Below are 27195 nucleotides of genomic sequence, written 5' to 3'. Positions count from 1 at the left end.
GAGTATCTAATGTCACAGGACTAGCGGAATCTGCCACACTGTATTTGTAGGTTTTGTTATGTGTGGCCAACCTGCATCAATTCATTAATTACTTGATTCAGGTTACACATCTGCAGTTGAGACTGTAAATTGAAATATATTTCTTTTTTTATATCGCATCTAAAGGTCTAGAGAGAATGAGAGAGGTTCAGCTTAATATAATGCTTTTAGATATTCACAGCTGTGAAGTGACATTAAAACTATTTTTAATTCCTTTTCTAGACTGTTATCGGTCATAACCTAATCATTACAAAGTTCAAGTGTTTTATGCAAGGCTTATTTAATTTGAACTAAGCCACACTGTATGTGACTCCCTTGCAAAAATTCTATACTCCTTTACCATTACTATTTTGCAACATATTTTTTGACAGAATGTAAATTGAGAAACTGGCAAGCCGGTTAACTCCGAAATGGGGACTTTGTTTCTATATAGCAGTACAGCACTACCTCTCTCTCGTTTATTTGGTTTACAATCACTGCAAAGATAAACAGTTTTAATGGACCTATTCTGATTAGCGACAGTTGCAACACCTGTGAACACAGTGTTTAAAGTGCTGAATTTGTTTATGGACATGAGAAAATTATATGTCTACAGCAGAAAGTCTTCAGCATTTAGCTGGCGTTTTTTAAAGATGGCGTCGTCTCTCCTTCAATCGACAATGGGAATGGAGGACAGATTTGGGTAATTCTCAATTAATTATACAGAAAAAAAAATCACAATCGCAATGTTTTTATACATTTTTGCCTTTAACATTTAAGGAAATGTGAAGTTGCACTATCTGAAGTTTTAGGTTTGTACTCGCTGCTGTCCTTCTCTGTATCTCTCGCAAGCATTTTGCAGCAGCAACTGAGCTCTGACAATTACAAACAACTTTTAATATCATTCCCGATTTGTCTCAAGACTTGTTGGAAACGCTCCCCTCTCTGTACATCAAGTAGATTTTTTTTTTCCATAAAGCATGACAATACCAGTGCAATCTTAAGACAAACTGGTCCAGTGAAGTATGAAGGTCAGCTTTATTACATGCAGCCGGTATTAATTTTTTCTTTTTCACTGGGTTTAATTATGATGGCATTGTGAAAAGGTCAGGTAGTCTGTGCCCTGGGTAAAGCTTTCTTTCAGAAATTAAGCTTCTATGAAAACTGACAAAAAGGGGTGAAAAGAGGTGGGTAGGTGTGTGTGTGTGTGTGTTTTATTTCTGTTTGTAAAAGTGTACCTGCCTTAAATCCTGCGAAACTCATGTTCCAGTTCATCCCCAGGGATATGAATGTCCAGGAGACAGCAGTTTTCAACATGCAGCCAACACTGTCACCATTACCTTGTGAGGTTTTGTGCTTCTGGATTCTACAGTGTGCGCCTGGAGTAGACGCTTATAGTTTTCATGGCATGTCTAATTTCTAAAACTTAACGCTGCACTATTTCGTTAAAGCAGTCGTTTCATTTTACTTGAATTAAATTCGATTAAGCTGTTCCGGGTCTAGATAATTTTTCAGCAGTGCTGAGATGTGGTTTGAAGACTGCCCTGCATTTATAAGTTTATCGTCCGTATGTAACTGCTTTGTAATTTGCCAGCTAATGGGATGTAGATGTTTTTTAAGTAGTACTTTTGAACCTGAGAACAGGAGGTCACATTTAAGCCTGAGGATATCTTTTTTCTTTTCTTCTGACATCCTAGTAGAAAAAGAGGAGAAATAATTCAGCATTCCTAATTTTGAATTGCTTTTCATTTCACTGGGTGCATTTCTGTATAAAATTGGCAGATTTATTTTCAATTTTATTATTATTTTTCATTTTTTTTTTTTTTTAATCAATCAAAAATGTTGAGTCAATTAAAGCCACATTGGATTATGGGTGATCATTATACTACCTGATCAATAAATCTGAGGTAATCAGGATAATTGGTCAACCACCCCCCCCCCCCCCCCCTCTTCCTTTTGCAGTGTTGGAGGGGCTGCCAAGCCTGGCTAATATTTATAAGTGGAGATGTGTCCTCTGGCTTGCTGGCTGATAACTTAAAGTTCCCCAATTTGCATCACCCAGCAGAACACATCCAGATGGGGGATGATATCCAATAACCGTTTTGCTTCACATTAGCCAGATCAGTGTTTTAATGTGTGTCTGAGCAGTAGACATCATGCCTCTACACAGACCTCTCTGTGCTGCTTGCAGACTATTGCACTACACCGCATACTCATTCTGTTGAGCGCAGGGAATCTGTAGTTTCTAAAATATAGCAATCTTTTTGTTTGAAATGGTGGCTCTTTTATCCACAGTGGCCTCTGGCCACGTGCAGGTTCCTAAGTGAAGTGAGTTACTGTAGTCTCAGCCCATCTCTTTATAGCCACTTGGCTATTGCTTATTAACAGCTGATCTGGAAATCTAAAAGAATGGGGAGTAGAAGCATCACAACCAGAGCTGAAGTTGCAGTGTCGCTCAGACTTAAGAACATTTTAAGGGATGGTTAAAACTGCATCCAAAATTGGGCCTTGAATCCCAGTGCAGCACGTTTTGGGCTCCCCGTACACTTCCACTTTTGCAGAGGGAGGTTATTTTTGGGAGGGGGGATTTGAAGGAGTGTGCTGTGTGCATAGCTGTAAATTAAAAAAAAAAAAAAGCTAGATTAATCACAGCTTTACGTTTCTATCAAAGGCAGGTAATGGCACAGCTAGGAGTTACATCCAAGTGCCGATCTCTTTGTATGCATGACAATGGAAGGTGAAAATTGTGTGAAATTGTAAAGGATATTAAAGGACCTTGGTTATCTCTCTTGGACAGGCCTTTCACTGTCCACCCCACCCCGTTCTTTCTAAATTCAGTATCATGGTACTGTGTAGCTCTCTTTCTCCAGCTGTGAAATCATTAACAGAAACGATGTAACGAGAGTGAGAGATCTTTTGGGCACAGCACAATTAATCAGGAAGACATAGACTTTGAAAAAAGAGGCCTTCAAAGAAATTTGATTCTTCTTGTTTTGAATGTTTGATGAGATGCTAAAGTTTTGCCGAACGTCATGCTGTCTGAACAGTAGCGTACAGAAAGGAACATCTAATCACTCTCCACAGAAAAATGACTTCCAACGAGATTTAATTAACTGATACGAGGGGCTTCAAATTAATTTTTCAAGGATGTTAGATTTTGATTAAGAACTCCGAAAAGAAATAGAAGAATAATCATTTTTTTTAATCAACTTCGTCAAATGGTAACTAGTTAATATGATAATTCTGACACTTAAGCCAAATATTGTTATGCAGAAGTTTCAATGCATCCCCCAAAGGAATTATAATATCTTTACATCTAACTATCATGGTTTATTATTATTATTATTATTATTATTATTATTATTATTATTTGTGCCTGCCTCTCAATTTCACTATTCATGTTTCCCCTTTTCTGAGCCCTGGAAATGAAACATGGTTTATTTTGCTATGTGAATAAAAAATAAATACAAAAAGATATTTGGAATTGAATGTTCAATTTTCTTTGTGACTTAAAGCAGCAGTTGTCGCAAGGTTTGTTCAGATTTGAAAATGTTTAATGATCGTTTTGAAACATATAAATAGTCTGTAGTGTAAAGTTGTTCCACTATGAGAATTGTTATTTCTAAAAGTAGTATACTTCTGGATATATTTCAAAAGAACTACTTTCAGTAATACTGTCATTTCTAAGTGGTTTTGTCCAGGCTTGACATGGATACAGCAGGGAACAAATGCCTTGGAGTTGGCTTGAATTAACAGCTTTAGAATACAGGCCTCTATAACATGTCTTTTAAGTACTTCTTATTCAAGAATCATATATTTAAATTGATTTCAGATTAGTGTTTATACTTTCAGTGTAAGAAATTCACACAGCCTTGTTATAATTGCGGCTACTTTTGTTTCATTAAGCTATCGATGACTTGTATAACTAATGTTGCGATGCTTTATTGAATGTTGTTGCATTCCTAAGTGTACAGTTTTATTTTGAATGCTATAGAGTACAGTAAGTGATATATCTATTTTGTTTATTAGTAACATATATACTTGTAAGTCTTTTTGATTACTGGTGATTTTAAACCAATAGCACCGCAGTTGCTTGGTAATCGTATTGGATAATACCACTAACATGTTTTATTGTCAGTGCTTGTGTTTGTTTAATGCCTCCATTGCAACAAAAATCATTGACATGTCTCTTTCTTCAAGGTAGAATACCAAGTAGTTGTTCTGTAATCTGGAGTATATAGGAATGACACAGCTGTGAAACTCAGATCCAGCAATTTAATATTTATTTATTTTTTTTTGCAAAAAAATTAGCTGTGGAGGCTTCAAAATAGCGGCAACTGGCAAAAACTTAGTATTGAACGTAGATATTCAATTAGCCAGACTCATTAGCAAAACTTGGCGTTTTGTTGTTTTTTTTTTTTCCTGGCTCTGAATCAATGGCTTTGATATGTTAATTAGTGAGTAATTTAATTTCAAAAGGCCGCAATTAACAGCGCTGTTGTGGACACGATGAAGTTAAGCAGCGTAATCTAATTTGCATTAGTAACGAGCGGGGAGTAATTAGGGGACTAATTAGACACTTCAGACAGCACTTGTGTTTACTTTTTTAATGAAGTGCAGTTTTTTTTTTTCAAGGGAGAGCAAGCTTGGCACCAGTGCGGTGTTGCAGGGATGCTGGCACTACAGAAGAGTGGCATATGGGTTACAGCTTGGCTTTGATTACTGAGTTGGTATCCTCTGTATTACAATAGACAGCATGTGTGTCAGTGGCCCCCAGTCCGAATTCAAGTAGCAATCAAAACAGTGGCAGGAATATTTGTTTAACTCCAGGGTTTCCATTTATTTAGCAGCCCCTCTTACAGTATATGATATTCTTGTTGTATGTATTATATAATTTATTTAACCTGAATGTGTATTGAAATAAAAAAGCACACATGGGTTTAATGTAATGTAAGGCAAGCTATACCACAGACCTCTTGCAGGATTTTCCACTTTCCTTTTATATATAGAATAAGTGACCATACTAAATTAAATAAGTCACGAATTAGCATTACAGCACAGCGGAAAATAGAGCCCGCTGTCACTTTGCCATAGCAATCCTACATTACATTTGCAGTGCCCAAAATAGATTCAGATGGGGCAGTATTCTTTAATAATAATAATAATAATAGCAATAATAATTCTGTTTTCACACTTCCCCTGATCATTGTGCACTAAAGCTTCCTGCTTGGCTTGTGCCCCTTGTGCTCCCTGGCTCAAGGAAGTGTGCTGTTACAACAGTGTTTTTCAGAAGAACTATTAAACAGAAAAAAGGGGACTCTGGTCCGAAGGAAGGAAAAAAAAAAAAAAAAACGCTTTAGGTTTTCTGCACACAGTCCCTCTCCACTGGCTGATTTTCCATACATAATACATACTTATTTTTGCTTTTCTTTTTTTGTCAAAGCAGATTTATTAATTGAAGGCTTGATAGATATTTGGCGAGAGGCTGGGTAAACAAGATGGTGTTATTTTCTCTGCCACTGCGTAAATAAGAAATCCTGCTTCTCTTAGTAACCCAGCAGCTGGCAAACATACCATGGTCTTCTCGAAGCTTTGTCCAGCAGGCGTGTATAAATTACAATGATGTTTTTTATTGAGAGTTACCAGACTTGAAAGGGATGCCTGGCTCTCTTTTCTTTCATGCAGATGTGTGCCTAGCCACTATCGTGTTGATGATGTGTACAGTAGAAACTTGAACAAAAAAAAGTTATTGTGGCTAAAATAGCCTCCCCTTTAAGCTGGTGGTGTAAATGATTTTAATTTTGTATGTGTTAATTATGTAGTATATAGGGTGCAGAATGTTTCTCTTTTAATGTTTGTTGGCACAGCTCTTGCATACAAGTTTGTAACTTCATTTTAATGAACGCCAGAGTGAAACCTGTAGAGAAATACAGATCTAGACTGGCAGTGAGCACAGCTTGTCACAGTGGACTGTTTTATTCTGGAATTAAACACGACTCCCTATAGAAATCTGTGAAATAATACCTTCGTGGCAAAAAGAATAGAGCAGCTAAATATGGTAATGACCATGCATGGGGATTGTTAGACATGTTATCTTCATGGCTACAAACATCATAAAGGAATGAATTAAAGCCCCCCCCCCCCCCCCCCCCCCATCATTTCCTGATAGCCAGGTTTTATAGAAATGACTGTCCTTCATGTCTGAAGTGGAAAAGCTAACTATTAAAAAAATTTACATAGATTAGTGTTCTGTGTTCTATTGAAAAAGGGTGGGGCAGCAAGGTGACCACAAGGGCAAGTATGATTGACAGGTGTTTGTTAGGGGGGATTGGTGATGTGTGGCTGCAAGGGCTTTGCTTTAGGTTCAGCGTAGTCTTGCACAGTACCATATTGAATACTATTTGTTTCAAAACTAATTTTTTTTTTAAAACCAGATAAGTTTTGGTTTTTTATTTAAGAACATAATTCTTGAACTTGTTGCATTATTAAAGTTTTTAAAAACTTCTCAAATAGAATACCTATTTTTTGGTAGCGTAGGGTTCGAAATTAAATTCAAATCCTAGTTTTTGTTTTGGTCATGTTGCAGCACTGTTATGCCATTAGACAGTAAGTCTCTATGGCAGTGTTAGTGTTTCGATGTCATCCAGGACTGTATTGGGTCATTTTAGTTTCTCTGTGATGTCATCCCTACCAGTCCTGGCAGCCAGTCAGTTGTGGGTTTCTTTATAGGAGCTGAGCCAACTTTAAACTGATTGGCTAAACAATGCTGGACTTGAGTGGCATCACTGGTTTAAAGCTGGAGTTTTCTGGTCTTTAGGTGCAAAACTTTAACAAGTATGGTTGATTCAAAATCAATAAACCGATTTGAAAAGCTTTTACTCCCTTAAGGATTTCTAGCGACATTTAAGAGAGTATTGTTTATTTCAAATTCCATCAGGCTACAGGACGACCACCTGAAACAATTGGATCAGATTTATTAAATTGTTTACACCAAAAACGGAGTTACAAAACTAAGAAGAACCCTAAGGACTCAAAGTTGTGGCTGAGTTGTTTGTTACTAGGTTTGTTTGCTCACGTGCCTATTTTCCTTTCACAAACAGCGTTTTATGTTGTGGTTTAGTTTGCTTCACTCTAAAGTTTGCTATAAAAACTTTTTTTTTTTTTTTTTTTTTTTATAAAATATGAATACTTAATATAGGCAAGTGCAATAAATGCATTGAGGTAATCTACCCCCTCCCAGACTCTCAAGTGATTCCAAAGTATCTGTGAATTTCTTTTAATCTTTTACAATATTCACACACCGCTCCGTGGATTATGTACCTATTTACAAAAGCAGTAACCTTTCCGACTAACCTTTCCTGGCGATAGCTTTACAGTCAGGCCTATAACTGCCACTGCGGCGCAGTATTACAAAGAGAATGAATATTCATCACTAGCAGAGTAGCTGCAGTAAGTGGTTTAGTTTGAATCGCTTATTATGCATTATTAATAAATAAAATTAAATTTAAAGTTAAGGACCCAACCTCCCCCCCCTCCGTGCTCTCTTTTAATCTGCTACTATTTGAATGAAAAATAGTGCTTTTCATGTATGGACTGAAGCTGATTGCGCTATCTCCACGAAGCGCGCCGTGCCTTATCTGCACAATGCGTTCAGTTAAACAAAGATAAAGTTTTGTTGTTTTTGTTTAAAATTCTGGTGCCTTGTTATTACTCTTTGAAGGTGTGAATGGAGTATTGTCTCTCCCCCCCCCCAAGGTCAGAGAGTGTGGGGCTGCAAATTTCTACTTTTAGTAATGCAGGGGGAAGCTAGCTGCTTTGAAACGGCTTGTACCAGCTTTTAAAGGGGCCGGCGGGCCGTATAGGAAGCTAGCCTTTCCTGACGCAGTGGGTTGAACGGGAGGTATCGGAAGTAGAGGGTTGCGGAGGTAGAGGTTAAAAGTTCACCCCCTGCCTCTAAACCAAGCGCATAATGAATATCAGGCTGACGGTTCTGAATGGGGGGGTGTGAGGAGCTTTTAAGAAAAGACAAAAGAGAAACCTGCGTGGTGTCCATGAGGTCCTGACCAGTGATTTGAAACTGCCACAGGGAGGCTGTTTTTTTTTTATTTTGCATTAACTTTAATTGTACTTCCTGGGGTAGTTTTGGAATGTCTTGAAATCGTTCTGTTGCAGGTATTGGACCTTCCCACTCAAATAAATTAACCTAAAGTAAATTTTAAACAGAAATGCAGTAGTTCTGGTTTAAAGGCTTGATAGCTCAGAGTGAAGCTGAACACCTACAATTAAATGCGAGATGTCCATGAACCCGACAGGAGCCTGAATATACAATCTATTAATTAGCTGTCTTTTGAATTATTGCTTATATACACACGCATTGTTTCCAGCAGTCATTTATAGTTTGCTGTTAGAAACGTCTTTTGTCCCTAATAAAATAGCATTGGAAAATGTAGTAATGGAAGAAAACAAAACGCATAGAAGAACAAAGACTTGTGAAGGCCCATGTTTTAGTTACATGTTTTGCTTAGAAGGCATTGAATGAGATATGCTAGATTCGGAATTAATTAGAAAACCAACGTCCTCTCTCCCAAGGGTTTTTCAATTTGTTCATTAGCTATTTTAATAGCTAATTGCTGTGTAGGAGTATTAATTGGAATTCTTTTTAAAAAATTTGTTTTAAAGAAACCAGAAAATGAATGAATAAAGTGTGTGTGTGTGTGTGTGTGTGTGTGTGTGTGTGTGTGTGTTTATATATATATATATATATATATATAATATATATATATATATATATATATATATATATATATATATATATATATATATATATATATATATATATATATATATATATATATATATAAAATTTATTTCAATCTGTGGTTTTATTGCAGTGCATGAATTAGAAAAACTATTTTTCTTTCATAATACAAGTATCAAAAGCAGTAAAAATGCAAGGTTAATGCATTCATTCATTTCTTAATTTCTTTGTATCAGCCACCATACTTGTCCCAGCATGTGTAATAAATGGTAGGAAATAAACTAGCTGAAAGAAAGTCACCCTAAATATACACTGTAGGTGGGTATGGAGGGTACACCTTGAACGCTCATGGACTACTGTTGCTGTTCCAAATAACCCACAAGCCCCTGCAGAGTCATGTGACTGACTCATTTGGATGCCGTCTACTGGAAGTGCTAATTAAACAGCTGAAAGGAGAGAATGACTTTCCTTGCATCCAGCATTGCGCTGCAGTGTAATTTGGAGCCGTACCGATTGCCCTGGTCGTTCTGTCATTGGATTTGACTGAATGCAAGATTCATGTAGGAGATGTACTGCAGTTGAACTAAATTCATTAATTAATCACTTCATTTTTTATATATAAATGCATGAAATCGCTGCAGGGGTGCGGTGGCTTTGAATCTGTTTGGGGTCAAGTGATGTCGGTCTGGAGGTATTTTTTATTATCGTAAGGTGCAATTGCAGGTTTTTATGGGGAAGTTTTGAGTAGCACCATCCTGCATTGTGTTTGGCTATGGTATGGGGGAAATGCACATCGCCTTGTTATGAGCACCAAATTGACTGTCGGGGGGAAAAAATGAATCCCCCCTTTCCAGCACAATAGACAAAATGTGATCCAACCTTATTTCGGATTGCAACAGGTTATGTCCCACTCGTTCTGCTGAATTACTGTTCTGCTAAAACAAATTTGGAAATTGTAAATTGACCTGACGATGATTGTTAATGTTTTATAGACTTTCCAAGCCAGCACAGTGTAATTTTATACCTTGGTCACTTCTGAAGATTTAATCTAGTTAGCATTTTACAATGTAATTTACAGGGGAAAGTGATTCCCTGCTAGTGTTCAAACCATAGGAACGATTCACTTTCCTTTTGGATTTTGGATTTTTACTAGATATGATTGAAATTTCAGAAGGTTAGTTCTGTAACCCGGTAAACATCTCCGATGCACTCAAGGGAATTATCGGGCAAACGAAATGTTTAACTTTGCAACAAATAAAGATATGCAAGTGATTTCATAGGAAAACAAACCTTAATAGAAATCTCCAGATAGTCCTGTACAGAGAACTGAAAATGCAAATGCAAACGCCATTATTTATTTGTACAATGCGTTTCTGTATATCCCCTAATTATAAATTGAAAGCATGGTAGCTGTAGAAGTGTACCAATTAAAAATGGATGCACTGCTATACAAAGTAGAATTAGGGATGTCTGTTTATTGAAAACATGATTGACTTGCAAGCATAATACGTTTGTCTAATATCTGTCAATGTAATTCGTTTGTATATGTCCATTACAGTATCTGTGAAGCGATTACCTTGGTGTGTCGTTTGGGAGCCCATTGCCTTTGAAAAAAGGGATGCTTTTCTTACTCTTGTCTCTTTTTCTTTTCCTGTTCATTCTGTTCCAAACAGCATTGTGCTAATTACTCCTATGAATCAGTCGCTTGGCAAAGAGCACACACGAGTCCTTAATAGATAATGTGTGTGTTTATTCAAGAACCCATTAGGGACTACAGTGTGAAGGTAACACTGTCTATCACTTTTATTCTCTCAAAACGAACCGGCTCCAATCACCAAGACCTCCTTGTATATCTTAGCTGAAGCATTTGAAGCCCACAAGAAATATCCTGGCTTAAATTAGAAATAAGCATTTTAGATGTGTGTGTTTGTGTCTCCATATACGTAATGTCAGGTTTTAGCCCTAGGCTAGGGCCGGGTCATGATTCAGTCACAGGAATCCTTTTTTAAATGAAGGCGTGCTGTTTGGTATGGAGTTTTTGCAAAGTTGATTGCCCAGCGTGTGTGTTCTCAGCATTCCCCATGTAAAGTTTGGTTTTGATTTAAGAATTTTCCTACTATTTACCAGTCCAGTATTGGCTTAAAAGCGTGAATTATACCTAATCAGACTAATTGCATCCTACACAGGGCAGGCCTTTGTGTGTCACATGATTGACTCGCTTTGCACTGGGAGTGGGGAAAAATGACATCATCCTTTCAAGCGACAAAATGTAGGTTTAGATTAGTTTAAATTAAATTGCGTAATATATATATATATATATATATATATATATATATATATATTTTTTTTTTTTTTTTTTTCTTTTTAAGGTTTTATGTCCGAGACATAAAGCTTTTTGAGTTGGTTAAAACAAACATCTTCAACCTTCAGTCTGTTCAAGTTGGTAATGATTCCACTTTGCTCATTGAGACGTTATTATATTGAAATCTTGTCGGGGTTCCAAACCGACTGTCAGTGTCCTGCTTCTTTTCTGGTTTTTGAATGAAAAGAACATAAACCAGTGAAATAGAACAAATGTAAGCAGCTGCTTTGTCTGCTGGAGGGGCACACATTTGGGATATAGTGCTTGGAATGTATCGTGTGTGTGTGTGTGTGTGTGTGTGTGTGTATATATATGTGTGTGTTAAAGCTCTAGGCTTGTTCGTGAAGAATGATCAGCATTACCCAGCCTCCAGGAGCAGAGAGATTGAAAGTTGTTATAGTTTAAACAATCACTTTTTTTGTGACCTGTTTTCTTTTATTACTCTTTTGGCACCTGCGCTATTTTTCAACATTTTTTGGAAATGTAAACAGTTAAAATGTCTCCAGATGTTGCCAGCTGCGTTCACCACTACCGCAAATCCCACGCAGGGATGGGGATTGGAGGGGGAGGCTGTCCCGAGAGTTCGCCAGTTCTTGTAGCAGAATCTGGGTATTGTGCACCTCTGCAGTGGCAGTTGCCAGTTTTCAACACTTTCATGGTTTGTATAACAAGGTTTATTGCAGAGGTGTTGCGCCTGAAAACGGAAAATGTCTTGAAAAATGAGAGTCCAATGCAGAGTCAAAAGTTTAAACAGGTTTTTTCAGTCCTGGGTGGCTGTGCAGTGCATAAAGGTTGCATAGGCCTGGCTGGTATATGGTGGGGTGAGGTTTGTTAATACAGTGGTCCTTGAAAGGTGAAAAGAGAACAAGTTACAGTGAAATGGTAACTCTCATAAAAATAACTATTATGAGGGACGCAAGGCAAGAGAATTACACAAAATAATTGTTCCATAAATGAGTCCCTACCGCTGTTACAGCTTGCACAGTGTTGTCTATTTTTTATTGTATAGGGCACATCCCAAACCACATCAATATTATTGATGATCAGGACTTTTTTTAGGGTGTAATTTAACATATATACTGTTAATATTTATGTTACTTTATTTTAAGATTTTAACTGAAAACCATTCAGTGCTTCAGAGGTGAAGTGTGTGTGTGTATATAATAATATAATATCTTTTTTTATCTAGTGCCTTTCATAGTGGCCCACCATCACAAAGTGCTTTAGAGAGGTAGGCTGTGAACTGTCACTTGCAACAGGACATTGATTTAACATCTCATCTCTAGGATGGAAGACAAGGAGGTTAAGTGACTTGTTCAGTGGCAGAGATGGGATTTGAACTGGTGACCTACTGGTGACCTTCTGGACTTTAACCATTGGACCACACTGCCTCCTAATTTGACGTCACAGAAACCCTACATGGAATTATATATATATATGTGTGTGTGTATGTAATATAAGGTTCTCAGCAGATCATTTATTAGCTTAATGTTCGTTTAGCAATCTGAAAATGTCTGTCTTTAAGATACTCATTTAAATGTCATGTTTGGTTTTAAATAGTGCTATTTTGTAGAATTTTAAACTGAGATTCTGTAATAAGCTATTAAAATGAATTCATATAAAGCATGGCACTATTATGAAAGATCCGGAGCGAATAATTAGAACAATGAAAGGGATTGAGAGAGCTCCTTGTGGAGTTTCGTCATATTTTCATTAGTTTTAATAGCTCAATATTGGAGAAACTCATACAAAAATTATGAAACTATGTATATAATATATAATATATATATATATATATATATATATATATATATATATATATATATATATATTTTTTTTTTTCTTCTAGCTTTTGGATGATAATGCAAGCTGCAAGTGTATAAAAAACATAAAGAATCGTTTAGTAAATGTCTGTACGCCTCTTTTATATACAGAATATAGGAAAATATTTTGTTACTGTGATTTGACAATGGAAATCCTGACATTCTCTTAAACTAATAGAGGATCCGCTGACGTTTTACTACAGAGGAACAATCTTGGGCCGCAGAACAATGAAAGCTGAGATGTGGGCAGCAAGTTTCTCGTTTTAAGCTCTTCATGTCACCCCAAGAACGGAAGACCTCCTCAAGGCAAATGGTAGCCATGGTGACTAGTCCCAGTTTTGTTGTAGTCCTAGAATCTTGCTGCCCATTGCATGTGGCCTCCATAGGTGCATTATGATGAGAACATGAACTGGATTTTATATTTCAAGCTATGTAATAGCCAATTCGCACCTTGTTGGATCTCTCCCTTCAATGGCAATAATTTCACTCTTTTGCCTGGGCTATTTCCATCATACTTCCATAGAAGGTAATGCTTCAACTTTGGTTTCTGTATCTGCCCCCCCCCCCCCCCCCCCCCGAATCCAGTAAAAAGGCTTTTCTCTGGACCCGAGAACATAAGTTGAGCTCTTAATGTTCGTACCCATTAGCAAAAATCTGGAGACGCGTGAGTTTAACACAGCTCAAAGCAGCAGAAACCGTCCAGTGCGGGTTTGATTTGCCAGCTCTTATGAAGAAGTGACAGTAGTTGCTGGATTTTAAAATGCAGTAATTTCTTGTCACGTCTCAGTCCAAATTAGCCTGAGTTTGGACACCTTTTAGTTGTCCTTTTATAAAAAATGTTGTTTGGATTTCCTGCAAAAAAAAAAAAAAAAAAAACCATCTTTAACCAGCCGTAGACTCGCAAAAAAGAAACCTTTCTTTCTAACAAAAAAAATACGGGGACAAAAGCAGTATTGTATCATTTTAAATGACTTTTGAGTTGAAAGCTTTAAAACTTCTCCAGAGAGCCAAGTCTATAAAGTAGGGAGACAGAATTGGCAGAGTTGCAGCCTGCTCTTCCAGGAAAGGGAGATGTAAAAACCAATTTGCCGTGAAAAAGGTAAATAGTCGGAAATGACAAATATGCAAGTTTTTCCATTCCTTTGCTTGGTTATTAAAGGAGACAGATGAGGGTGAACAGAATTAGGAGCCGGAGGTAGCGGAAAGAGAGAACCATTGTGTGCTTGAATTGTTAGGCCTGTGTCGGACAAGGACAACAGCGGCCAATAAAATGAATACGTTCCCCAGGTGTGCTGGGCCTACTCCTGGAAGTCTTGCTGGCATTTCCCAGCGAAAACATCAAAGGTAAAGAATAGATTTTTGCCCAAACCTTTTTAGCAGGTTCTGCTTGAACCTCCCAAATTCTAAATTGAAATTGAGAGCAAACCTCCGATGAAGTATACAACAGAGGTTAACAATACACTTTGGGGTTAAGGTTCCTTGGAATAACTTGCATAGGTGAATAAAACCTCTCTGTATGAGCAGTCATTACAACGTAAAACACAATAGCAACCTCTTTTTTATAAAGGCACCAAGTATAAGATCATTGCAGTAAGACAGCACAGGGCCCTTCTATGGTGGGGTCTTTTTTTGTGAAGGCTCAACCTGGGGAAATGAGAAATAGCAAAAAGCAAAACCAAAATCACTGTAGCAGGAATACCAAAATAAAAAGGTTCATGATGTGTGTGTGTTTTTTTATTTCTTCACCTAGCTTCCTGTTGCTTTTTTCTGAACAGCACAATGCCACACTTATCCAGTAGGAGAGCTGATGGAATGTCGGTGTGTAAAGCAGAGGTCTCGCATCCTGTCGGTTTTGCTGACGTGATGACAGGTTCTTGGGTCCCCTAGCAGTTGGGGGAGCCCCACGTCTGGATCTGCTTGCCATATCCCTTAATTTGGCTCTGAGCAAGAAGGAGGAAAAAACTTTCTCAGACTAACACTTTACAGACGTGCAGTTATTGCAGTACAGCGTTCGCTGGGATGTGCTGGCGGGCAGCCTCAGCGAATGTAGTGTAGAGAGCACAACGATTAACAATAAATCTGTACCTTAATCAAGTAGTCTTCCTGTTTTTAGATTAGTTTGAATGAACATGTTTTATAATACTACATGCCTACTAGATCCCCCTCTGATTTCTACAGATTTTATTTAAAATGTATGTTTACTTAAATGCAGTGCATGCACCTTTATAACAACCCCCCCCCCCCCGTGATCTTTAAAAATTGATTCGGTTAATAAATATGTTAAAAGACTTCATATTTAATAGGAAACGGTGTTAATGGTTAGTTTTATTACTCGCTCTCTCCTCTTGTGTTCTCCAAGTGATTCAGTTCCCGGGGTCTTTAATTGAAGTTCAAAGTAAGGATCACAAAGAGGGGAGATCAAGTCAAGGACGTCTTTAAGGATTTGTTGTCTTCAGGCATGTTTTCTGCATTGCAGAACTATAAAAGTGACCTCTGTGTGTCTGGAGGGGGGGAAAGGGGGGTTCTTCCCAACTTTATTGTGTTTAATTTTGTGTTTGCCAGCAGACACGACTACTGACAGAAAAAGTACTTGTTTGACTGCAATCGCTCGTGTCAGTCTTGCTGAGTAAACTTACTGATTTTAAATAGGAACTTATTTCTATTTTAATGGCAGTAATTAATTGTCATAGTATCATTCACTCGCATGCCTGGAATTAAGCCTGTGTTTAATGTTGACATCCTCCCCTTTTATGTGCTGAGAGGTGTGTTCCCTGATAGTACTGTTGGTGTCTCTGAATTCTAAACTATGAATATAACAGCTTTATGACAGATGCCAATGTACACAGTAATTATGTTGCTATTTGTTTCCTTTTGTTCAATCTAACATGTTTTTTATTCTGTTGCTTTACGGATTTAAGAGATGAAAAATATTCCCTTCAAATGTAGCTCGAGTTCAGTTGAACGGCAAGATATTTGCAAAGCCATCTTTACCTCCTTTCTGCTAGGAAGCTGGATCTCTTGTAAAAATAAGGACACGAGTTTTGTGCTTCTGAAGTTTGTTTTAACAGGTGCACGTACCGTACAGAAAGAATTCAACTTGTTAGCAGCACCATACCAATCCAATACTATCCCTTCTAAATCTCCATTAACTCGGCCACTCTAGCCTGTCATTAGTTTAATACCAGAGGCCTTGCCAAGTCCTGAAACTTAGTAAGGCTGTAGGATGCTACAGTTCAGGGGTGAATACTGTGCTTTTTATTATTATTATTATTATTATTATTATTATTTATTATTATTATTTTATTATTATTATTATTATTATTTAATATGATTTTGAATAACCTCTGGCTCTGCAGATTAGAATCACAGTGACCTGCATTAGTTGCATTGGGCCCTATTCACAAAAGTTTAAGGACTGTTTTAAGACATTATTTAAAAAAATGTTAGACTTCTGTGAATAGTTCCAGTGATCTTAAAGGAACCCGCGTGGTGCAGGAAAGGGGTGTTGGGAACAGACCATTGTGGAAGGGAAGTGGTTAGAAGCCCTTAGAATGGAGCCCTACTTTAATGTGACATGTGAAACATAGTATGAAACCCCAGTGACGGATACTGAGAAAAATAAAACAAAAAACTTAAGTTCATTTCAGTACAACTGTTTTATATACTATTAGTACTTTAGTAATGTCTCAAGATGCTTTGGGTTTGCAATAGTAACAGAGTACTGGGGGTTCAGTTACTGTGACCCTAATAAATAAATAAATACAAAAAAATGATGATTATATATATATATATATATATATATATATATATATATATATATATACTCTATCGACTATAACCTTAACTAGGATAGCTGCAACTTTAAACAACCCTGGAAGAACTTTAAAAAATAGTCAGATACTTTAACCTTGAAATCTCCCCTTGCAAATGCTGTGCTGTTTTTTTTTTTTTTTTTTTTTTTCTCGTTTTCTTTTAAATGTTTGAGTGTTTGATAGTTTGAGGTCTATAGCAAAAACCGCTCGGGAATTAATGTCATTCATATGCCCTGCGGAAATTACTTTTGAAATGCATATAATCTAAAACATGCAAATGAGCCTGACTTTATGCACCCTGTTTAATATGAATTATCATTTTCTGAATACCTATTATTACTGCGTACATTTCTCCAATTATATTCTTTTTTTTGTCATTCTCTTTCTCTCTCTCTCATGAGCACACACACAAAGTTGTGTGTGTGTGTGTGTGTGTATATATAGTAAATATGGACTGGAGACGAGGGCCATAGTAGAAAATTATTGACCTGAAAGATGACGATTGTTACCGACATGGGGCTATAACACCTGGAGTCGCAGGCAGGGGGCATTGCACCCTGGAGCTAAAAATAGTCTTCCTGAGGGACATTTTAATCCTCCACTATGGCTCGGTAGTCCACATTTAATATATGAATCAGTCAAGAAAATAAGTGGGGCTAGATAGGATAGTAAATATGACTTTAAATATAGCTGATCCAGCATATGCAAATACATATATATATAAATTGTTTTAAATCTGGCTGACACAGCATAAGGAAATAAATAACACTCGCATAAATAACTCGCAGAATCAGTGTTCAGCCGGAAAGGCGTTCCTTTGAAAAGGACTGACAGTGATGTGAACCAATCACGTGACACACGGAGACTATTGACCGGTGGTGTATGGATGATAGAGCAATAGTTCAGTCTGTTCCTCCTACGATGAGGTTTTAACCAATCACAGGCCTGGATTTCCCATCGCTGATATATATTAATAATAATAACGTTCTGTTCTAAACTTAAGTTGTGGCCTGTATAAATCCAAATAGTTGACACATTTTGTTCCCTGAATTTACTTCTGAATTCACAGATTGATTTTGTTAAACTTGGTTGATTTCTATTGGATCTGATTAATATGGGTGTATTTCTAAACTGCAGCGAAATGGGCCTGCCAGTACAGTATATCTCAGTAGGGTTTTCTTTTCATTTCATTGAGTGTTTCATGCTTTGTGGGTACCTGTGTTATGCCTTACTGACTTATCTGGGCATGCTGAACTATAAAATACAAGCTGTATAATTCAACGAGACCCTTTTCAACTCAAACTCTTAAAGACACATGATTTAATTTAATATCATTTTTTGCAGAGTCCAGTACTGGTTAATTAATTAATTGGCATTGACTATCAGAAAAGAGACTATAGAAAAGCTTCCATAATAATAATAATAATAATAATAATATTTATTATTATTATTATTATTATTATTATTATTAAGTGATTTAAGTGGAAAAGCATACAAAATAACCACTTAAAAGAAGCTGATTAAAACATGTTGAAATTCCACTTGCATTCGTCGATATCCAGTAAATAGTTTTTCCCATTCCTGTTTTCTTGTGTTGCAGCATTTGGGCAGAGTGCAAAGTAATTACTCTTGGGGATACATTGACCGAAGTTCAGAAGTACTAAAATTCAATTAATTTGAAAAGTGGACGTGCTATCTTGCTGTTCGTCTTTTTTAAAGTCTGCTTTGTTTTTATTAGAGTTATTACATTTTATTTGATTAAACCCGCGCTGATCCAATCAATTAATTAACTTGCTAATGCAAAGTGCGGCAGACTTGAAAGCAGATGTTGTATAAAATTATGCCATGTCCACTTTGATTTATTTTTTCTTTTTTTTTCTTGGTTTATTAGCTCATTTTTATTAATACTTCAGCACTTTTAGTTAGAATTGGCTGGTAACAGGCATATCTGCTATACAAATATTTGAAGAGGGTGTTTTTTTTTTCTTTAAAGAGCTGTGATCATGCTATGAACACAAGTTGCATTGTAAAAAATGAAGCAACACATTATGCAATGTCTTAGCAGTCAAGGTTGGAATGCATGTGATATGAGATCCTAAACTTTTTTTTTTTTTTAAATACATATGTGCATATTTTTTCAGTAGTAAGAGACCTTCAATTTAACCACCTGCTTTTCTGTGTCGAGCTCTGTCTTTTTCCAAACAGATCGAATTTTCATGTCAATATTTGCGCTTGAAGGTAGCCACTGGACATGGGACTGTGTTTTTAATGAAGTTGAATGCAACATGAGATCCTTCATGGTATCCACACACTACACAAGCACTCTATTCATGAACAAACAGGATTCCATAGCAGAAAACGGATCTGATCACAAAGGCATCGTTAACCCCCCCATCCCCCACCCCCAGTGGTATGAAGATTTATATAAGTGGTCCTCAGAAAAAGAAAAACACATATAAAATGATATATGTATATATGTTTCTCTCTTATCGGAAAGATGTGCATTTGAATTTCAGAAAACTTTTGTTTAGATTCCCCAAAGGCCAGTTTCTTTTTGTTTAAAAAAAAAAAAAAAAAAAAAGTCAGTTTCATAAAAGATTTTGACAGCATTAAAGGTGAGGAACAGCAAAAAGAAAACACTGATATTATGCAAATGTTGAAAATGTGTGAAATCTGCTCCCCACTCGCTTGCTGTTTACCTCTCAGTGGGGATGTAAGGTTAAGATTAGGGAGACGAGAGAGAGATCCCAAGAGAGAGATCCCACCAATATCTCTTTTCAGGTAATGCTTGTAAGTGGAAAGCCCTGATGGTTTGCCTTGGAGTTCCTGTTTGTCAGAGTGGGAAGGTAACAGATGGTCTCTAGTATGTTCTCACAGACATCACTCAGAAATGTGTCTGCTGGTTTGATACTATTAAACATACACAGGGAGTAGAAAGGCGGGGAGGTTTGCTCGGATGGATGTGGAACAAGAAAGGGTGAACTTTGTATGCCCGGATCTTCTGGATTCCAGGATTTTGATACTATAATGTATTTCCACTTGGACTTTTAAACACCTGTGGTAGTTCTTGGGATGCCCTTCCGTAGTCACTCATTGCATAGCAGTCTGAGCCAGTCCAAGTTTTACTCTAAGTGGTCACTCCTATATCTTAAATAGACAAAGCCATTGAAGAGACTTTAATTGAGCTCTTTGTAAAACCTGTACAATCTGCTGTGTAGTTAACTGCACTGCGCTGGGATCTGTTGTACCCTAGAACTGAAGTTTCTTCTTCCTTTCTTGCTCCAGCAGCCCTTATATCCGTTCACCCTTCAAACTTTTCCTTTTGGCGGATGCAAGATTTTGAAGGTCGTATTAATAAAGCCTGGCACAAGAGATGATGGCTAATTGCACTGTGCAACAATCCTTCACTCCTGGTAGCAATAAAGCTCCACCTCTGTTTCACAATGTAGAATGCAATTTAGGTACTGTCTATTTAGCTGGTCATGAGTCTGCCCTTACCCGGTCATTACTCTGTCTTGAACTGTTTTTCACTATGAGGAAAGGGATTACTCCTCTTAATTGCAGGATAACATCAGGGAGCATACATGCAAGATACCCACCAGGAACCTTGCAGGCAAAAGCCAGTGAGTCTCCAATTAACTGCAGGATAACCCAGGAAATTAACAAACCTTTACTGAAGCAGTGCTATCTTACATCTTGTATGGCAAATATGAGTAACTCCTTTTGGACAGTTACGTAAACTGATCTCGAAATCAGGTATCTGTTGTTTGACTACTATTAAAGGCTGTCATTCCAAATGCATTGTAAGAAGCCAGTTTAGGGCTAAGGGAAAAAACCCTAACCCTGCAAGGTTATGTACTTCTGTCTGCATCTCCTTCCTGCCCTCTTCCCTAGATGACTTCTTTTAGATGACTCCTGAAACCCTCTACCCTGCCTCCATCCGCAAATATGCATATGTATTTGCATATTTACAGTGATATATAGAAAGTGACGCCTTCCTTCCTAATAACCTCCCACTCTAAAATCACTGACCATTCAGTCCTCTTCAAGATGCAGCACACTTTTACAAAACCAGGACATATTACACCCTGTCCTTCCTCCTCTAAGCTGCCAAACCGAGTTGAAAAACATTAAACAAGCAAGCCACTTCTTTCTCCAAATCAATATGGCTTCAAAATACATCTTACATATTCTCAGAGTAGTTCTGAGTGGTCGTATCCACATTGCTGATTTGTCTGTTTTTCTGGGTGAACTACATATATAAATATAGAAACTTTTAACACCTTTTTGGGTGGTTTTTGAACCCTGTAAAGTGATGTCATACCTCTCCTCCTAAACCCCTCTATATATAGTTGAGAATCTGAATCTGAAATATTTAAAAGCATCCACTGTGTTTTACGTTCTCCTAGAAGTTGCAAAGACACTGAGCTACGTATTTACCAAAGCATTTTGCTCCGCTGCACAATTAGCACTAAACAGTGAGTCGCATAAAGATTCACCCTAAAGTGAAGCGGTTTTATAAATAGGGGTCTGGATGCATTTTTATGTTGAGTGCTGAAGCCCTTATGCTACGGTAACCCGAGTCATTGTTTTTGCAGCTAGAATGGAATGCACTGTGCTGTCACTGTTTTAAGGGGCATTGCACACAGAGCAGCATTCGAAACATTTTTGGACTTAAAAAAAAAAAAAAAAAAAGCAGGAATTGATTTGCAAGTCGTTTTGCCACGGTTAATTGAAAAGTATAACTGTGGCAGCACATTTGTAAGCACAGGTAGAAGTGGAGACGCCAGGAGTTTGCAGCTGATCCTAATGATTTACACTGGAAGCAAGTGATACAGTACAAGCCTCGGGCAATCGCTGATGTGCGTTGGCACCGTCTCTGCAGTCTCTTTCAATCATGCTATGTCTCTTTCTAGGCTTCTATTATTAATACGAGTGTTCTTTTAAGCTGAAGCAAAGATCTTGAAACAGACTAGAGAGTTGTATAAATATTCCCCCAGAAAGCTGAACATGATAAAGAGCCATTACCACAGTAAATTGCTATAAAAAGTTAACTTGGGAATGAGAGGGTACAGGTAGTAGATTGTAGCCTCCCGAATGAGTATTTTGGGAAAACACATTAAATGTGATGTGTGTTCATCTGCTAGGCATGTCACAGGAATGCTTAGATCAAATTGGAGTACGCCATTAAGGGTCAGTTTGACTAAATATTTGCTTCAGTGCAGAGTTTCTTTAGAAGAAAAATACAGGTTTACAAAACATTCATTTTTGTTGTCACGCTGGCAGCAAAAACCAGATGGACTGTAGAAGGAAAGGCGTTAGTGTTTGTTGTTGTTTTTTTTTTTTTTTTTTTAAATGCATTTATTTATTTATTCAATTTGGCGGAGATTTGTGAAAGAGTGCAGGTTTTAGTGCCCTCAAATTCTTGTGATCAGACTCAGCTTGTGGAATGTGACAGGCTTAAAATGTAGCGCTTAATTTGCGGGTCCGAGAATCAAAAAGGTAATTGGGACATTTTTGATTTTATATGAATGCAACCCCTTTTAGTCCGCGTAACAGCGTTTCTGAAACTCTGCGTTGCACAGGCTCCTTCTGAAAGCACGGGAACAAATGTAAACTCTTGGGAGTTGAGGTTTAAAGCTTGATTTGAGTCTAAAGAGTGACAGGAACACGACTATTATTTTTGGTGCGCAGCTTGTTTTTATTAAGTGGAGAATAAAATGTGGGGAAGGAGAAAAGAAAAGCAAAAAATAAAAAAAAAATAAAAAGGTTGGTGTATTAACGTGTACTTGCCTAGGTGTTGGCATTGTAAAATAAGCCTCCTTTTAAATGAATTGCAAGCCGCTTTTCCCTCTTGGCATGTTAAACAAAACCGGATTTCTGTACGGTTCCAACAAGCTTCTGCTACACCTGCTCCAACCAAACAAGTTAGGGACTTACATAGCTGCTTGACTCCTACGCACACTGGGCATGCAGACTGCAATTCTGACAAGGTGGTGTATTTAGGTGCCCTATTGAAGCATGTTTGTAGATGCACTCGCTGAACTCCTACGAGTCAGACATGGAGCATGTGCCAGTTACAGACTTCCCACTGCACTGCGAGAGACCTGCTCTGTCAGCTTCCTATTAGAAAGCAAATGTGGCTCGTCCCTCCGGCAATGTCAAGTGCCAGGGGCAGGGGGGAACGCCTTCCATCACATTGTTTTGTTTTGTTATTTTATTAAACGCCCAAAACATTTCATTAACTGTTTAAAGGACATCCTTATTCCCTGTTGGAATAGCCTACCTGGCGAAGTGTCTGAAACATTTGTGAGCATTTATAAAAAGATTTCTGTGTTCTGTGCTTTTTAAGTGAGTCTTCCCCAGTAAGGGAGAATGGTGTGCTAACAACGGGAAAGTCTTGATGGGCCTACTGGCATTTTCTTGTTTCCAAACTTTTCTTATGTTCTTATATTAACTTTTTAATTTTCTTGTCTTTTTAAAATTTTTCCACAAACAGTTCTGGTCTGGCGTTGCTGTCTTTTAACAGTCTAAAAAAGTTTTAAAACCACATTCTTCAAAGCACAGCAGACTACAGTGAAGCACATCTTTAAAGCTTAAGGATCAGGGACCTAGGGGCAGGAACTTGGAGGTTCTTGCGTACCACATGAACAAACGCATGGTTTCCAGTAGAATATGAACTAGATGGGATCTATCCATGATGCATGCAGCTCTAGTTTAGTGTAGCTCCTCTGAAGCATTGCTCCTCAGAGAACTTTTTGAATATTACCCCCGGGGTGCCTGGGAGGCACTGCTGCAGTGAGAGTTGGTACACTTTTTATACCACTTGGAGATTTGTGAACAAACGAAATTGAAGTTTTGTGAGGTTTAACCCTTTCCAGGCATCATTAAATCTTGTTTATTTCTGTTCTCTTTCGGCACTAACTGTCCCATGTCTGTCAGTCATTTTAGTCAATCAGGTGTCGCTAGTGGTTTGCACAATGGTTAAACGGCATGCTGCATGCTATGAGCAATGGAGATCCATAGATGACTTGTTCGTTGTCACTCAATGTGATAATCATGAATAAACTCGTCTTTGTCGTCGTTTTCTTCTAGGTTCAGATTGGTTCAGAAACTATACAGACACACACTTTCATTAGTGATCTCCAGGTATAAATGCATCCTCCTAGAACACAAACCCTACGAGTGAATACATCAGATTTTCAGTTTTAAATTTAGTATTATTTCCCAATGGGCAGAGCATTTAACGCTTGGTTATTCATAAGGTTGTCCCTCTCTTTAAATGCTTTTGTCAAGCCCACCCTAGGGTCAGCCAGTGATCAGCCCTGTTTGTAGTATTTGTAATGTCTCCGACAAGCCTTTCACTATCTTATCCAACAGAGAAAGTTTGGGTGTGTGGTTAAAGCAGAAGGAAGTGAAGTGCGATTCATGAAGCATAAGGATTAAGTACACTATTGAAGAATAAAGTCAATAGGATTTTTAAAGATCTATTTTTAAAATATATATAAAGGCACATGTACAAGATCTGCTTTAAGTGAAACATATTTTTATGCGTTTCATTTCTTTGTACACTCTGCTAACTTACTACTGTAGGAACAATTAAAATGCATCTAATGGTATGTCTTGGATTTGCTAAAGAATGCCTTTTTTGGAATACCTTTGTCAAACACTGGTGTGAAACCTTTCATTTCCAATGAGAGAATACAGCCGTGAACGATTGCACACTGTTTTTTTTGGTTCGGTGTTGTTTGTATTACTCCCTGTGAGGCATGCAGGTTGTGCTGTTAAGAAAAGGAATTTTAGTACTAAACTGGAAAAGGCAGAAATACAAAAAGCCAGGCATTAAGAGTATGTATGTTAGAATTTCTGTCTGACAGCAGAAAATACATGACTAGATTTTCTTATAAATTATATATTTTTTTTTTAATGAAATGTGTATTAATTGAACCCTTCCTCTTTTAGGTGACACGTGATGATGGTAGAATCGGCAACTGAGACGATTCGAACAACCCCCTCCAATCAGAATGGAGTCAGCAGCCTGAGCAGCCAACCAGACAGTGGCGGTCGAGAAGGCGGGTCCAACGGGGACGCCTCTGGTGAAGTGAATCCTGTAGACTTGCTGCACCTCCAGCAACAGCAGGTAAGCCTTTTGCTTGTCAGTCGCAAACAAACCCAAACTGTGGCCAATCTCTTCGTCAGATTTCCGACGTTACGTTTGATGAAGGCATGAACTGACTCGTGTATCGGCACTAACTCTATGGATCCACCACCAGAATCCATCCCTGCACGAACTTGCTTGAGTGAGGGTTTGTAACCCCCTGCTGATTGCACACAACCTCTGTGGTCTGTAGAAAAGATTTTCACCTTTTGATCTAAAACTGCAGTGCTAAAACTGCATTTTTCTCCCATTTTGAAATAGCCAATCCTATTATTTTACGAAGACGAGCACACGCTGTCCTCCGAAACGTGTGCCGTCAGCCAGCCGCTTTTTTTCACTCTGCAGGCTCGCCATGCAGCCACCTCAGAGCGACAGCGCCGGAGGACAACGCAGCTCTGGGCAGCTTACAGGCAAGCCCGCAGGCACCCAGCCAGTCTACAGGGATCGCTGGTGCGCGGTGAGCCGATGCTCCCTGGCTGACCTAAGATCTCCCCACCCGGGCGACGCTTGGCCAATTGTGCGCCGCCCCCTGGGAGCTCTCTTCCACGCTCGGCATTGGAATAGCCTGGACTCCAACCAGCGATCTCCAGGCTATAGGGCGTTTCCTGCGCTCCACGCAGAGCATCTTTATGGGGTGCGCAGCCCGGGAGCCCCTCAGTTTAAATGCTTTTTGCACATGTCCGTCGTTTACTCCTTGTTATTATTATCACTCTCTATTATTCTCTAGTCCCTAACTATAACCATTACCCTTATCATGGAAGATTCCCCGACGTATGGCTGTAACAAAACCTTTGTCCCACATGTATATCTACGGCAACGTCATTGAGGGAAGCGCCCTGATCTATATACAGCAATACACAGCCATATATCAAATACACTTGCTCACCAACATGCATGATAGATAATAAACCCCTGCTGTATCGCCAGTAGAGCAACAGTACAATAGCAGGCATGTAAATGTATTCCATTATTAGCAGTAATAAGGATAAAAAAATGTAACTGACACATTTAGTTGATGAAATAGTATATGCTTATATGCACCTGTTTCTTGACATGAGACAGAATAAACGTTCTAATATATAATTAAGTCAAACACATCAGGTTTAAAGTGTTTCCCCTTTTATTTATTCGCTCTAAACAAGTTCCTGTGATGTTTTGTTTCTGCTTTGGTCTCTGCCGGGCTGCTGAACTGTATCTGCCCTTTAGACACTAAATGACCCTCTCAGTGATGTCACCTACCAGGAAGTGAACATCGGCCCCTCCCCTATCCATTGGTCTTTCAAGCCTGTACTGCAACGTATGGTGGCCCTATAAGTCATCAAAACAAAGTGCTTTTTCATCGTGTTAACACGATCCTGGTTCTTTTTAAAGGGTTAAACTTTGGAATATGATGAACTAAATGTCATTTTAAAGATTTAATTCCAGTGAAATTAGGTCAGTACTGTTGAATGTCATTAGACATTGTAATGGAAATACAATTACATTTGATTTGCACGTATATTCAGAATCAAGAGCTTTAAGTCACTGCTTTTATCCGCCCTGTCATTTGAAATGAATACAAGTCATTCAACAGTGGAGCTCGTGTTGAATAAACCCTGATATACCTCCAGTAGGGGTATCCACTAACTCTGTCATGATGCATCTCGATCGCTAAGCAGCAGAACCTGTTAAAACCATGATTATATTAGCCAAACGGTTTGTCTGCTTGAATTAGTTTCTACCTAGTTACCTCCTGTCCAGTTAAGGCAAACCAATGGTGTGTGTGTGTGTGGCGTTGAACAACCAGTTCCTAAACCATTGAAGGCTTTGTACTGCAAAGCTGGAGAATCTATTGCCTGCATATGGTTGGGTTGTTTCTTATTTATTTCATCTCATATATATATATATATTATATATATATATATATATATATATATAGATATATTAATATATATATATATATATATATGATTAGGGTCCTGCCTCCTGATCCAAAGAGTAATCACCCGTGTAATACTCCTAAATGTTTCTTCTCTTGAGTAGATTTCGCCCCGGCTGTGCGTATCGCACTGTGACACATTGTATCCCCCGAGGGACCAAACAATGTAGGGGAAAAAAAATCAGTTAGAGAGAGAGAGAGAGAGGCTGTGTGTCTGTGTATTAGATTTGTGGAGGTAAATAGGAGGACACTTGTTCATTCGCAGCAAACATGAGCAAAATTGAATACAGTTTTGCGTGCTCGGGAAGCATAAGAAAGCCTGGTACTGAAGGAGGTGTAGTTTCTG

General features: G+C 38.0%; 1 protein-coding gene across 3 annotated transcripts in view; it reads left to right on the top strand.

Annotated features, from left to right (window-relative positions):
- Positions 1-27195, top strand: part of LOC121304636 (forkhead box protein P4-like) — a 95359-nt gene that overhangs the window by 8403 nt on the left and 59761 nt on the right. For all 3 annotated transcript variants that reach the window (XM_041235876.1, XM_041235878.1, XM_041235877.1), the window contains exon 2: positions 24736-24913. In XM_041235876.1, coding sequence (XP_041091810.1) covers positions 24746-24913 — 168 coding nt within the window. In that variant the 5' untranslated portion in view covers positions 24736-24745. The remainder of the gene's footprint in view (positions 1-24735; positions 24914-27195) is intronic.

Source organism: Polyodon spathula, chromosome 39, assembly GCF_017654505.1.
Source record: "Polyodon spathula isolate WHYD16114869_AA chromosome 39, ASM1765450v1, whole genome shotgun sequence".
In the NCBI taxonomy this organism is placed as follows: domain Eukaryota; kingdom Metazoa; phylum Chordata; class Actinopteri; order Acipenseriformes; family Polyodontidae; genus Polyodon; species Polyodon spathula.
The sequence above is the reverse complement of the archived record's forward strand: the minus strand, read 5'-3'. Positions and strand labels throughout refer to the sequence as shown.